The sequence below is a fragment of the Salvelinus alpinus genome, unplaced genomic scaffold (genome assembly GCF_045679555.1).
Source record: "Salvelinus alpinus unplaced genomic scaffold, SLU_Salpinus.1 scaffold_374, whole genome shotgun sequence".
Classification (NCBI taxonomy): Eukaryota; Metazoa; Chordata; class Actinopteri; order Salmoniformes; family Salmonidae; genus Salvelinus; species Salvelinus alpinus.
The window spans coordinates 1-15342 of NW_027256314.1; the positions used below are offsets into that span (position 1 = coordinate 1).

General features: G+C 41.4%; 1 protein-coding gene across 1 annotated transcript; it reads right to left on the reverse strand.

Moving 5' to 3' along the window:
• Positions 1-1843: 1843 nt before the first annotated feature.
• On the reverse strand, positions 1844-6504 carry LOC139567379 (bromodomain-containing protein 4-like). The gene is made up of 2 exons (XM_071388756.1): positions 4104-6504; positions 1844-3927 (listed from the first exon to the last, which is right to left on the reverse strand). Exons 1-2 carry the CDS (start codon positions 6086-6088, stop codon positions 3924-3926), a joined length of 1989 nt encoding a protein of 662 aa, XP_071244857.1. The 5' UTR covers positions 6089-6504; the 3' UTR covers positions 1844-3923.
• Positions 6505-15342: the final 8838 nt, after the last annotated feature.

Here is a 15342-nt window from a genome sequence, read left to right on the forward strand (position 1 = left end):
TCTGTGTCTCTCTCTCTCTCTCTCTCTCTCTCTCTCTGTCTCTCTCTCTCTCTCTCTCTCTCTCTCTCTCTCTCTCTCTCTCTCTCTCTCTCAATTCAATTCAATTCAATTGACTTTATTGACATGGCAAGTTCATTATTACTTACATTGTCAAAGTATACATATCGAAAAATAAAAATCTAATATATATATGTATATATATACAAAATATATATATATTTATATATAAATAAATGGTGGAACCAACAGCAATAATAATAGTAGTAGTGGACATGGGATTACCATTAACAGCAACTACAACAACAATATTAATCAGAACAACAATACATTAAAGCAACAGTAGTAGACCAGTGTCAACATGACTTGAGAAGACATATGACCTGGTATGAAAGACAAAACAAAACTAAGCTAAATGGGAAATATTATCAACATTACTTTGCATTTTTCACTGGCTGTCCCTCAGGTTGTGGCAGGAGGACACATATTTGGCTGCCAAAACTGCACATTTTGGCTTTTCACCCAATAAATATTTGATTTTTTCTTCATCTTTTATAGTTTCAAATTCTTTGTATTGAGTTATAATTTTGGGAAAGAAATATGCTCTTAGGTCTGAGTATTTGTCACAGTGTAGTAGGAAATGCACCTCTGTCTCTACCTCTCCCCTGGAGCAGAGTGAGCACAGCCTGTCCTCTCTGGGCAGCCAGGTTTGTCTGTGACGACCGGTCTCTATAGCCAGACTGTGCTCACTGAGTCTGTACCTAGTCAATGTTTTCCTCAGTTTTCTATCAGTCACAGTGGTCAGATAGTCTGCCACCATGTACTGTCTGTTTAGAGCCAAATAGCATTGAAGTTTACTTTGATTTTTTGTGGTGTCTTTCCAATAGGTGATATATTTTTCTTTTTGTTTTGTGATGATTTGGTTGGGCCAGATTTTCTGAGGGCTGTCCCGAGGCTCTATGGGGTTGGTTTGGGTTGGTGAACTGAGCCTCAGAACTAGCTGGCTGAGGGGACTCTTCTCTGGTTTCATCTCTTGACATTGTAGAGCTGTGTGATGGAATGTTTTGGGGTCACTTGTTTTTAGATGGTTGTAAAATTTGATGGCTCTTTTTTCTATTCGAATGAGGAGGGGGTATTGGCCCAATTCTGCCCTACATGCGTTATTTGGAGTTTTTCTTTGTACTTGCAAAACAGTCTTGCAAAACTCTGCATGCAATATTTCAATTGGATGTTTGTCCCATTTGGTAAATTCATTTTTAGACAGTGGACCCCATACTTCACTACCATATAGAGCAATTGGTTCTATAACTGATTGAAAAATTTTGAGCCAGATTCTAATTGGAATTTCAATTTTGATGTTCCTTTTAATGGCATAGAATGCTCTTCTTGCTTTGTCTCTCAGCTCATTCACAGCCATGTGAAAGCTACCTGTGTTGCTGATATTTAGTCCTAGATATGTGTAGTTTTTGGTGTGTTCTAATAGAACTGTGTCCAAATAGAATTTATATTTGTCATCCTTATTTCCCGACCTTTTTTGGAATATCATTATATTTGTTTTTTTTAGGTTAACGGTCAGAGCCCAGGTCTGACAGAACCTGTGAAGACGATCTAGGTGCTGCTGTAACCCCTCTTTAGTGGGAGACAGCAGCACCAGGTCATCTGCGTACAGCAGACACTTGATTTCAGTGTTGTGTAGGGTGATACCAGGTGCTGTCGATTCTTCTAATGTTTTTGCCAATTCATTAATGTAGATGTTAAATAATGTTGGACTTATTGGGCAGCCCTGTTTCACTCCACGCCCCTGAGAGAAGAAGTCTGTTTGCTTGTTGCCAATTTTAACCGCACATTTGTTTTTAGTGTACATTGATTTAATAAAATCATATGTTTTCCCTCCAATACCACTTTCTATTAGTTTATAAAAAAGACCTTCGTGCCAAATTGAATCAAATGCTTTCTTGAAATCTACAAAACACGAGTAGATTTTGCCTTTGTTTTGGTTAACTTGTTTATCAATTAGAGTGTGGAGGGTGTAAATGTGGTCTGTTGTACGATAATTTTTTAGAAATCCAATCTGGCTTCTGCTCAGGACGTTGTGTTCGTCAAGGAAATGATGTAGTCTGCTATTTATAATACTGCAGAGAATTTTCCCCAAGTTGCTGTTAACGCAAATTCCTCTGTAATTATTTGGGTCAAATTTGTCTCCATTTTTATAGATTGGTGTGATCAATCCCTGGTTCCAAATATCGGGGAAAATACCTGCAGTGAGGATAATGTTGAAGAGTTTGAGTATAGCCAATTTGAATTTGTGGTCTGTATATTTGATCATTTCATTTAAAATACCATCAGCACCACAGGCCTTTTTGGGTTGGAGATTGCATAGTTTTTCCAATAATTCTTCTTCTGTAATTGGGGTATCCACAGGATTCTGATAGTCTTTGACTGCTAATTCAAGGATTTGTAATTTTTCTTGTATATCTTTTTGTTCTGGGCTCTTTGTTATATTGCTGTAGAGGTTTGCAAAGTGATTTCTCCACATATCCCCATTTTGGATAGCCAATTCCTCATGATGAGGTTTGTTTAATTTATTCCAATTCTCCCAGAAGTGGTTTGATTCTATGGATTCCTCAATTCCATCCAGCTGATTTCTAATGTGCTGTTCCTTTTTTGTTCTTAGGGTGCGTTTGTATTGCTTCAGTGTTTCCCCATATTGAAGGCGTATATTTTTGTTGTCTGGTTCTCTGTGTTTTTGATTAGATATATTTCTCAATGACTTTCTTAGATTTTTGCAATCATTATCAAACCATTTTTCATTATCTGTTATTTTTGGTTTGCTCTTATGCTTCTTTAGATTAGCCAAGGAGGCTAATTTGTAAAATATAAAGTTTATGTTCCTAACGGCCAAATTTACACCTTCATTGCTGAAGGAGAACGTTAAGGCTAAAAAGTTGTCCAGGAGAGATTGTATTTTTTGGCTACTAATTGCTTTTTGGTAGATGTCTGTACTGTTTGCACTCCATCTATAGGCTTGTTTAGTACCATGTAATTTATTGGGCCATGATGCTTCATGGTTGGGTTCTGCTCTTCTCAGATACACTGTGATTTTACTGTGGTCTGAGAGAGGTGTTAGTGGGCTGACTGTGAAGGCTCTGAGAGACTCTGGGTTTAGGTCGGTGAGGAAGTAGTCTACAGTGCTGCTGCCAAGAGATGAGCTGTAGGTGTACCTACCAAAAGAGTCTCCTCTCAGCCTGCCATTGACTATGTACAGACCCAGTGTTCGACAGAGCCTCAGGAGCTGTACTCCGTTTTTGTTTTTCACTTTGTCATAGTTGTTTCTGTGGGGGTATGTGGGGAGGGAAAGGTTGTTGCTTCCTGGTAGGTGTTTATCCCCATGACTGTTAATAGTGTCTTGTTCTTCTGCTGTTCTAGCATTCAGGTCTCCACAGACCAGTACGTTGCCTTGGGCCTGAAAGTGACTAATCTCCCCCTCTAGAATGGAGAAACTCTCTTCATTGAAGTAGGGTGACTCTGAGGGGGGAATGTATGTGGCACAGAGGAAGACGTTTTTATCTGTCAAGATAGCCTCCTTGTTTATTTTTAACCAGATAAAGAATTCTCCTGTTTTGATCAATTCGATTGAATTAATTAGTTCAGATTTATACCATATTAGCATTCCCCCTGAGTCTCTGCCCTGTTTGATTCCTTTTAATTTAGTGGATGGTATGATTATCTCCCTATAACCTAGTGGACAGCCAGTGGAAACATCACCTCTGCACCATGTTTCCTGTAGTACTACAATATCAACATCATCAATTTCTTTCAGGAAGTCTGGGTTTCTGCTCTTTAGCCCAAAAGCAGAGGACTTCAATCCTTGTAAATTCCAACATGCAACGTAAAAAGACTTCATCACTTTTTTTCTTTTCTTTTCTTTACCTTTCAAAATGAGACAAACACTCACAATCCAAGAAGAACCATTAAAATAGGACTTTTCAATTAAAGTAAACTCTTATTTTGCAAATGTGATTTGTTTATAATTTAAGATAGAATTTGTGTCATGCCACTTGGGTGGATGTAGTGTGAGAATGGTGGAGTTCATGTGCTCATCTTACCATGACCCTCGGCCCATCACATGTGAGCATAGTAGACTCAGCATTTGTTTGATGTCACTCATTTGGTTGGTGGGGGCTGGGCCAGTTGCTCCTCTCACAGCCTGTGCGTAGCTCTGCCTGCTGGGCTGTGGCTCCTCCAGGTGTGGGTCTGCGGTGGGGGGCAGGGGGGTGGGAGGCCTCGTCTGGGTGGCTCTGAAGCTGGGCTGGGGTGGTCTGTGCTGCGCTGGCTGTGGTGGGCATTGAGGTTGGTGGTGCTGTGGTCGTGGCTGGGGGGTCCAGGGTGCTGGTCCGGGATGTTGTCTCGGTGATCTCGGCAGGGTGGAGATTGCTCTGCTGTTCCTGGGTGGAGAGGTCGGGCTGCGGTTTAAAGCGACGTCCTTGAGAGTCTTGGCAAGGATGGGGACTGTCTCCCTGTACAGGTGAACATGGTCATAGAGACAGTCCAGATCGAGGGTGGGATGGTGGGCCAGGTGTACATTGGGTCGCAGGGCACAGTCCCGGGATAGGCTGGCGTTTATTCTTTGGATTGTGGCAGGGTGGAAGTCCCTCCTCTGTAGAAGGGTTGACACTATGATTCTTGTGTTGGGGAAGATTGCGGAGGCCTTCTCAATCACTCCCCGTAGTGAAGTGGCCACCCTCTCCTGCTGAGCACGCAGGTCGTTGCTTCCGGTGTGTATGATTATGTGGCTTGGCGACCCGAGATGGTTCTTATCAAGCAGCTCCATGGCACTCTGCGTTGTTGGGCACCACACCTTTCTCGTTTTGTGTCTAGGGAAAAGTTTCTTCTCCTGAACATACTTCCCATTTGAGTCCATTAACAGGACGATGTCAGCCAGTGTTTCTTCTGGACTGGGGGGGGCAGAGGGGGGGCTGGTGGGTGTTGGAGCTGGGGTGTGGCTGGTCTGTGTCGGTGCCACTGTCAGTGGGAGGCTGTTCTGTGGGTTGGGGAGGAGGGATGCAGCAGCCAGGGCTGGGGAAGTCTGGCTGGTTGAGCTGGGTTCCTCTGCTGTGTGAGGGCAGGTCATAGGGTGGTGATCTATCTGCTCCTGCAGCCTGTCCTCTGCTCTCTTTCTCTCCTGCAGCTCCTCTGTTAGTGCGGTCAGCTCAATATTGCTGCTCTGCCTGTCTTTTTGGAGCTCTCTCACCTCCTTTGTTAGATCAGCCAGCTCTCTCTTGAGTCCGTCTCTCTCTTGCTGAACCTCTTTCAGCTGTGTTGCAAGGCTGCTGTCCTGCTCTGTCCTCACCTTGGTTAGGAGCTCCTCTAAGGTGTGGTTGTCTGGTTGCTGTTTGCTCACGCTCTCCCTGAGCAGGACCACCTCCCCCTCCAGTTTGGTGAACTCATCCCTCATGGCAGCCATGGTGGTGAGGAGGGCCTGAGCCTGCTCTGCACTGAGGGGGTCGCTCTCCTCCTGGGGCGTGTCCTCCACTATGGTGGGAAGAGAGGTGCTGGATGTGCTTGTTTGGGTGGGGAGGGTAGGGGTGAGGGTGGTGCTGGTGGAGTTTCTCTTGTGGGAGGGCATGTCACTGGTGGTGTCCTTTTCTCTCTCCGCTCTCTCCTTAATGGTCTGAAAGTCTGTTTCAAACAGCCTAATGTTACCTTGCACCATGACAGTTCCAGTCTTGTAGAGGTTGATTGTTATCATGGTGCTGTCAGGGTCGTCTGTCTCTTTGATTTTCAGCTTCCACCCATTACAGATTCCCTCTTTCTTTATGCATGGGTAGTGAGAGCAGACTGCTGAGCGCCATGCATTTGGCTGGTCAGTGAGGAAGATGAGATTACTCACGTCACCGTTTTTGTAGAGGTCTGCAAAAAGGGTTTCTGGCCTCTCCTCTAGTAGTTTCTGTTTAAAAGTTTTCCTCATTGTGTCATTTTTGGCCTTTTTTGGGTAGAGAATGGATTCTGCGCTGAGGGGGAGTGGGGACATGGTGTCTGTGCGCTCTGCTACTACTGCTCCTGCTGCGCTGTTCTGCTGCCCCGTTGCCATGGCAACCGATTTGTTTGTCTGCTGTTCGCGCTACTTTAGTTCAAAAAACAGCAAAAAGAGTGAAAAATCCTCACACAAAAAACTGAAGATATGTTTACAGTTAGTCCGTGCTCCTTTTTGGTTTACTCACTCAGTTTGGTCGTTTGATGTAGTTGTATTAACTGCCCTTGCTAGGTTTGTTCTAGCTCGTTTCTTCTGGCTAGCTTGTTAGTCTGCTGGCTAGGTCTTTGATGTGTAGCTAGCTAGCTAGACTCAAAACTTCTTAACTTGAGGCGCAAAGTTATTTTTTTTTTTCTATTCTGAATGAATAGAGTTGTTGTTCATTACTTCTTGTCTGGAATTCTTCTTCGATTAGAGTGTTTATCTCATTCTAAAAACCCCAAAAAAAATCAAATATATCAGGAGCTCATGTTGAGCATGACTCTCTCTCTCTCTCTCTCTCTCTCTCTCCAGTGTAACAGATGTATAGTGTACTCTCCATGCGTTGTGTTTTAAAATAATAAATCACTTCGGCCAGTGGTCCCAGTTGAGCATCATTTATTTCTGCTGTGGTTAAATGGGAAACAGCACGTTAGTTGTGCAGGACTTAACAGTGATGATGGCTGTCGATGGCAAAATCCCTCGCATCACATTTTCATACTCTCTCTCTCTCTTGAGTCTCTCTCTCTCTCTCTCTCTCTCTCTCTCTCTCTCTCTCTCTCTCTCTCTCTCTCTCTCTCTCTCTCTCTCTCTCTCTTGAGTCTTCTCTCTCTCTCTCTCTCTCTCTCTCTCTCTCTCTCTCTCTCTCTCTCTCTCTCTCTCTCTCTCTCTCTCTCTCTTGAGTCTTCTCTCTCTCTCTCTTGAGTCTTCTCTCTCTCTCTCTCTCTCTCTCTCTCTCTCTCTCTCTCTCTCTCTCTTGAGTCTTCTCTCTCTCTCTCTCTCTTGAGTCTTCTCTCTCTCTCTCTCTCTTGAGTCTTCTCTCTCTCTCTCTCTCTCCTCTCTCTCTCTCTCTCTCTCTCTCTCTCTCTCTCTCTCTCTCTCTCTCTCTCTCTCTCTCTCTCTCTCTCTCTCTCTCTCTCTCTTTCTCTCTCTCTCTCTCTCTCTCTCTCTTGAGTCTTCTCTCTCTCTCTCTCTCTTTTTCTTGAGTCTTCTCTCTCTCTCTCTCTCTCTCTCTTGAGTCTTCTCTCTCTCTCTCTCTTGAGTCTTCTCTCTCTCTCTCTCTCTCTTGAGTCTTCTCTCTCTCTCTTTTGAGTCTTTTCTCACTCTCTGACTCTCTCTCTCCTTCTCTACCACTCTCCCTACTCCTCCCTTCTCTCTGTGTTGTGGTTCTAAGCCGTAAAAAGAGTTTGGGTTGAAACATCCGTTCCTGATTTTAGGTCTGTGCTCTCAGTCCTGGAGGAAGCAAAGGTTCTCTGAGAAAGATATCATTAGGCTCTAACAGATTCTCACATCAGCTGTGGTAGATCTGTGCTCACTGGTCAGAAGTACTGACTATCTTGCAAGACACAGCTAATATTGATAGGATGTATGAACAGTCCCAAAACATGACAGTATTTAAAACTTGCATAAGTGTTGTGTGTGTGTGTGAGTGTGTATGTGTACATACATTGAACAGGGCTTTCAGGTAAAACAAAAAAAATAAGTAAAAAGATATCTTAATTGAAAATGACTCAAGTAAAAGTAAAATTCACCCAGTAAAATACTACTTGAGTAAAGGTCTAAAAGTATTTGGTTTTAAATATTTATGTATCAAAAGTAAAGTATGAATAATTTCAAATTCTTTGTTAAGCAAACCAGACGGCATCAGTAAAAAAAAAATCATTTACAGATAGCCAGGGGCACACTTCAACACTCAGACATCATTTACAAACGAAGCATGTGTGCTTAGTGAGTCCGCCAGATCAGAGGCAGTAGGGGTGACCAGGAATGTTCTCTTGATAAGTGCGTGAATTGGACCATTTTCCTGTCCTGCTAAGCATTCAAAATGTAATGAGTATTTTGAGGGTCAGGGAAAATGTATGGAGTAAAAATAACATAATTTTCTTAAGGAATGTAGTAAAGTAAAAGTTGTCAAAAAATATATATATAGTAAAGTACATATAGCCCAAAAACGACTTAAGCAGTACTTTAAAGTATTTTTACTTAAGTACTTTACACCACTGGCCCCAATGCCCACCAACCAACCTACAGTAACAACCTACAGTAACAACCTACAGGCCAATTGCCACACACACACACACGTGCGATGAGAGGTTGTCTATGGTCCACTGTTGAGTGTGAAACCCTCTCTTCCTGTCTGGTGTGAACTGAGGACACATCGGACAGTGACAGGTTTACATTGAAGGGGATCAAATATAGACACACACACACACACTCTTCCAAGAGCCTTGCCAGTGCCTGCGGAGTATGACAGGTTGACTTTGAGGGGGATTAAGGATGTTTGCCCAGGCCAGCTCAGAGCCCCAGCCTTGCAGTGTCTCCCCAGTGTCTCCTAGTGCCAAGTCCCCCTCCGGCTTGCTGCTTTGTCTAACTTCCGCCAGGCACAGAGACAGTACTGATCTCTGACTGGGGCATGGTGAATATACCACTCCACTCGAACAGACTAATGTCTGGGGCTTGGTGAATGGGGCCCTAATACCAGCTCAATGAAAGGAGAGAACAAGGAGAAAACACACACATATGCACATCACCAAGGCACACACACACACAGGCATGTACACACACACACACACACACACACACACACACACACACACACACACACACACACACACACACACACACACACACACACACACACACACACACACACGTCACCAAGGTATAAACACACACACACACACACATAGAGGAGGTGTAGAAACTTGATGTTCAGCCAAGTGCTACAGAGGGAAAAGTGCTCTTTCCATCCCCTTAGGTCTTGGCAGGACATGTCCTGAGCTCTCACATTACACTATCTACTCCGTAGATGTAAGAGACAAGCATGTGTTTTTGCCTGGGGAACATATTTAGTATTATGAATGCTCTGTATTCAGTGGCTTTTAGAGACTGTGGGTTTGTAAATGAGAAACAGACTAGAGTCACCAATACAGCTTTACATGTTCTGTACAGTTCAAACATCACACAGCCTGGATCATTCATTCATTGATATTCAACAATATACTATTATTCTCCTAGCAGGCACACCACATAGGTCAAGTCCGTTCACCCCTCCAGTGCCTGCCCTCAGTGCAGGTGTCTGGTGTTTTCTCCTGTGTTCAGATCTGTACCCCGTGTAGCTCAGTTGGCTTGCGTCGCCAGGGTTGTTGGTTTTGATTCCCACAGTGGACCAGTATGAAAAAAGTATGAAAATGTATGCACTCATTACTGTAAGTCGGTCTGGATAAGAGCATCTGTTAAATGACTTTAATGTAATTGTAGAGAAAATGAAAACATACGCCCAGCAGCTCCTGAGGCAGTCTGCGGGCTGGATGGGGGTTTGATCAATTAGCTTCTTTGATAAAATCAGAGCCTTTTTAATTTGATCAACCTGCCCCATGTGTTAACTTACCTGTCCCCATGTGTTAACTTACCTGTCCCCATGTGTTAACTTACCTGTCCCCATGTGTTAACTTACCTGTCCCCATGTGTTAACTTACCTGTCCCCAACCCTAAATACATGATCCATACTGGATGTCAACTAGATTCAGCTGTGTGCCGATTTCTTTCTTGAGCGGATGGTCAGGGGGACAGAACATAATTACAAATAATTTGTAGACTACAAGTTGACAGCAAGAAGCCCAAAGCTTCAGCACATTTCCCCTTCCTCTATACAGTTGCTACTGTATATGAAAAATGATGTTAAAATAAAGACATGGAGAAAGAGATTAACTCGCCCAACATTACGTTGTACTTCCAAGTACACAAAGAAAAGCATTGGAAAAGTCTTATTCCGCAGGAATAGTACCATACGGAACAGATAATGCTATTTGGGAAAGTTTGGGCTAACGTAACAACATTCAACCTGCCCCTTGAATCACCCCGTCGCACAAAGGCATTTTATACAAGGAAACTCCAACGCACATGCAACTGGTTCTCTTTTCTAATCACAAACACTCTATAACCCCTCACATCAAGCCTTGTCTCATAGACTAGATGTTTGGTATGAGGACATCAAACAACATTGGTTGGGGTGGATGGGTCGATGTATAACGCAAACGTCTAGCAACCCAAATCTCATCACGGACAACTTAAATATTTTAGCCAATTAGCAACTGCTGTAAGGAAGGTCCTCACCAGACATCACAGGCAACAACATTGCCTATGGGTACAAACCCACTGGACCAGACAGGACTGGCAAAAAGTGCTCTTCACTGACGTGTTGAGGTTTTGTCTCACCAGGGGTGATGGTCGGATTCGCGTTTATCGTCGAAGGAATGAGCGTTACACCGAGGCCTGTACTCTGGAGCGGGATCGATTTGGAGGTAGAGGGTCTGTCATGGTCTGGGGCGGTGTGTCACAGCATTATCAGACTGAGCTTGTTGTCATTGCAGGCAATCTCAACGCTGTGCGTTACAGGGAAGACATCCTTCTCCCTCATGTGGTACCCTTCCTGCAGGCTCATCCTGACATGATCCTCCAGCATGACAATGCCACCAGCCATACTGCTCGTTCTGTGCATGATTTCCTGCAAGACAGGAATGTCAGTGTCCTGCCATGGCCAGCGAAGAGCCCGGATCTCAATCCCATTGAGCATGTCTGGGACCTGTTTGATCGGAGGGTGAGGGCTAGGGCCATTCCCCCCAGAAATGTCCAGGAACTTGTAGGTGCCTTGGTGGAAGAGTGGGGTAACATCTCAATGCAAGAACTGGCAAATCTGGTGCAGTCAATGAGGAGGAGATGCACTGCAGTACTTAATGCAGCTGGTGGCCACACCAGATACTGACTGTTACTTTTGATTTTGACCCCCCCTTTGTTCAGGAACACATTTTTCAATTTCTGTTAGTCACGTGTCTGTGGAACTTGTTCAGTTTATGTCTCAGTTGTTGAATCTTGTTACAAATACAAATGTTTACACATGTTAAGTTTCCTGAAAATAAACGCAGTTGACAGTGAGAGGACGTTTCTTTTTTTGCTGAGTTGACTTAGCATGTTAGCTAAACCTTCCTCTAACCCTAACCCTGACCTTAACCCCTAACTCATGGCCTAACTAACGTTAGCATTAGCCACCTAGCCACCTAGCTAACGTTAGCTAAAACAAATTGGAATTCGTAACATATCTTACGAATTGTATTTCGGAACATAACATACAAAATGGATGATGGACATCCACAAATGAATACATACCATACAAAACGTAACATATCCTACTAAATGGAGTGTAACATATCCTACTAAATGGAGTGTAACATATCCTACTAAATGGAGTGTAACATATCCTACTAAATGGAGTGTAACATATCCTACTAAATGGAGTGTAACATATCCTACTAAATGGAGTGTAACATATCCTACTAAATGGAGTGTAACATATCCTACTAAATGGAGTGTAACATATCCTACTAAATGGAGTGTAACATATCCTACTAAATGGAGTGTAACATATCCTACTAAATGGAGTGTAACATATCCTACTAAATGGAGTGTAACATATCCTACTAAATGGAGTGTAACATATCCTACTAAATGGAGTGTAACATATCCTACTAAATGGAGTGTAACATATCCTACTAAATGGAGTGTAACATATCCTACTAAATGGAGTGTAACATATCCTACTAAATGGAGTGTAACATATCCTACTAAATGGAGTGTAACATATCCTACTAAATGGAGTGTAACATATCCTACTAAATGGAGTGTAACATATCCTACTAAATGGAGTGTAACATATCCTACTAAATGGAGTGTAACATATCCTACTAAATGGAGTGTAACATATCCTACTAAATGGAGTGTAACATATCCTACTAAATGGAGTGTAACATATCCTACTAAATGGAGTGTAACATATCCTACTAAATGGAGTGTAACATATCCTACTAAATGGAGTGTAACATATCCTACTAAATGGAGTGTAACATATCCTACTAAATGGAGTGTAACATATCCTACTAAATGGAGTGTAACATATCCTACTAAATGGAGTGTAACATATCCTACTAAATGGAGTGTAACATATCCTACTAAATGGAGTGTAACATATCCTACTAAATGGAGTGTAACATATCCTACTAAATGGAGTGTAACATATCCTACTAAATGGAGTGTAACATATCCTACTAAATGGAGTGTAACATATCCTACTAAATGGAGTGTAACATATCCTACTAAATGGAGTGTAACATATCCTACTAAATGGAGTGTAACATATCCTACTAAATGGAGTGTAACATATCCTACTAAATGGAGTGTAACATATCCTACTAAATGGAGTGTAACATATCCTACTAAATGGAGTGTAACATATCCTACTAAATGGAGTGTAACATATCCTACTAAATGGAGTGTAACATATCCTACTAAATGGAGTGTAACATATCCTACTAAATGGAGTGTAACATATCCTACTAAATGGAGTGTAACATATCCTACTAAATGGAGTGTAACATATCCTACTAAATGGAGTGTAACATATCCTACTAAATGGAGTGTACCATATCCTACTAAATGGAGTGTACCATATCCTACTAAATGGAGTGTACCATATCCTACTAAATGGAGTGTACCATATCCTACTAAATGGAGTGTACCATATCCTACTAAATGGAGTGTACCATATCCTACTAAATGGAGTGTACCATATCCTACTAAATGGAGTGTACCATATCCTACTAAATGGAGTGTACCATATCCTACTAAATGGAGTGTACCATATCCTACTAAATGGAGTGTAACATATCCTACTAAATGGAGTGTAACATATCCTACTAAATGGAGTGTAACATATCCTACTAAATGGAGTGTAACATATCCTACTAAATGGAGTGTAACATATCCTACTAAATGGAGTGTAACATATCCTACTAAATGGAGTGTAACATATCCTACTAAATGGAGTGTAACATATCCTACTAAATGGAGTGTAACATATCCTACTAAATGGAGTGTAACATATCCTACTAAATGGAGTGTAACATATCCTACTAAATGGAGTGTAACATATCCTACTAAATGGAGTGTAACATATCCTACTAAATGGAGTGTAACATATCCTACTAAATGGAGTGTAACATATCCTACTAAATGGAGTGTAACATATCCTACTAAATGGAGTGTAACATATCCTACTAAATGGAGTGTAACATATCCTACTAAATGGAGTGTAACATATCCTACTAAATGGAGTGTAACATATCCTACTAAATGGAGTGTAACATATCCTACTAAATGGAGTGTAACATATCTTACTAAATGGAGTGTAACATATCCTACTAAATGGAGTGTAACATATCCTACTAAATGGAGTGTAACATATCCTACTAAATGGAGTGTAACATATCCTACTAAATGGAGTGTAACATATCCTACTAAATGGAGTGTAACATATCCTACTAAATGGAGTGTAACATATCCTACTAAATGGAGTGTAACATATCCTACTAAATGGAGTGTAACATATCCTACTAAATGGAGTGTAACATATCCTACTAAATGGAGTGTAACATATCCTACTAAATGGAGTGTAACATATCCTACTAAATGGAGTGTAACATATCCTACTAAATGGAGTGTAACATATCCTACTAAATGGAGTGTAACATATCCTACTAAATGGAGTGTAACATATCCTACTAAATGGAGTGTAACATATCCGACTAAATGGAGTGTAACATATCCGACTAAATGGAGTGTAACATATCCTACTAAATGGAGTGTAACATATCCTACTAAATGGAGTGTAACATATCCTACTAAATGGAGTGTAACATATCCGACTAAATGGAGTGTAACATATCCTACTAAATGGAGTGTAACATATCCTACTAAATGGAGTGTAACATATCCTACTAAATGGAGTGTAACATATCCTACTAAATGGAGTGTACCATATCCTACTAAATGGAGTGTACCATATCCTACTAAATGGAGTGTACCATATCCTACTAAATGGAGTGTACCATATCCTACTAAATGGAGTGTACCATATCCTACTAAATGGAGTGTACCATATCCTACTAAATGGAGTGTACCATATCCTACTAAATGGAGTGTACCATATCCTACTAAATGGAGTGTACCATATCCTACTAAATGGAGTGTAACATATCCTACTAAATGGAGTGTAACATATCCTACTAAATGGAGTGTAACATATCCTACTAAATGGAGTGTAACATATCCTACTAAATGGAGTGTAACATATCCTACTAAATGGAGTGTAACATATCCTACTAAATGGAGTGTAACATATCCTACTAAATGGAGTGTAACATATCCTACTAAATGGAGTGTAACATATCCTACTAAATGGAGTGTAACATATCCTACTAAATGGAGTGTAACATATCCTACTAAATGGAGTGTAACATATCCTACTAAATGGAGTGTAACATATCCTACTAAATGGAGTGTAACATATCCTACTAAATGGAGTGTAACATATCCTACTAAATGGAGTGTAACATATCCTACTAAATGGAGTGTAACATATCCTACTAAATGGAGTGTAACATATCCTACTAAATGGAGTGTAACATATCCTACTAAATGGAGTGTAACATATCCTACTAAATGGAGTGTAACATATCCTACTAAATGGAGTGTAACATATCCTACTAAATGGAGTGTAACATATCCTACTAAATGGAGTGTAACATATCCTACTAAATGGAGTGTAACATATCCTACTAAATGGAGTGTAACATATCCTACTAAATGGAGTGTAACATATCCTACTAAATGGAGTGTAACATATCCTACTAAATGGAGTGTAACATATCCTACTAAATGGAGTGTAACATATCCTACTAAATGGAGTGTAACATATCCTACTAAATGGAGTGTAACATATCCTACTAAATGGAGTGTAACATATCCTACTAAATGGATTTACGTTCACTATGTTACAAAACCCTGAACGACATTATTTAAGGCAACTGTCCTCTCTCTCTCTCTCTCTCTCTCTCTCTCTCTCTCTCTCTCTCTCTCTCTCTCTCTCTCTCTCTCTCTCTCTCTCTCTCTCTCTCTCTCTCTCTCTCTCTCTCTCTCTCTCTGCATCTCATTCTACCTCCCTTTCTCTCTCTCTCTCTCTCTCTCTCTCTCTCTCTCTCTCTCTCTCTCTCTCTCTCTCTCTC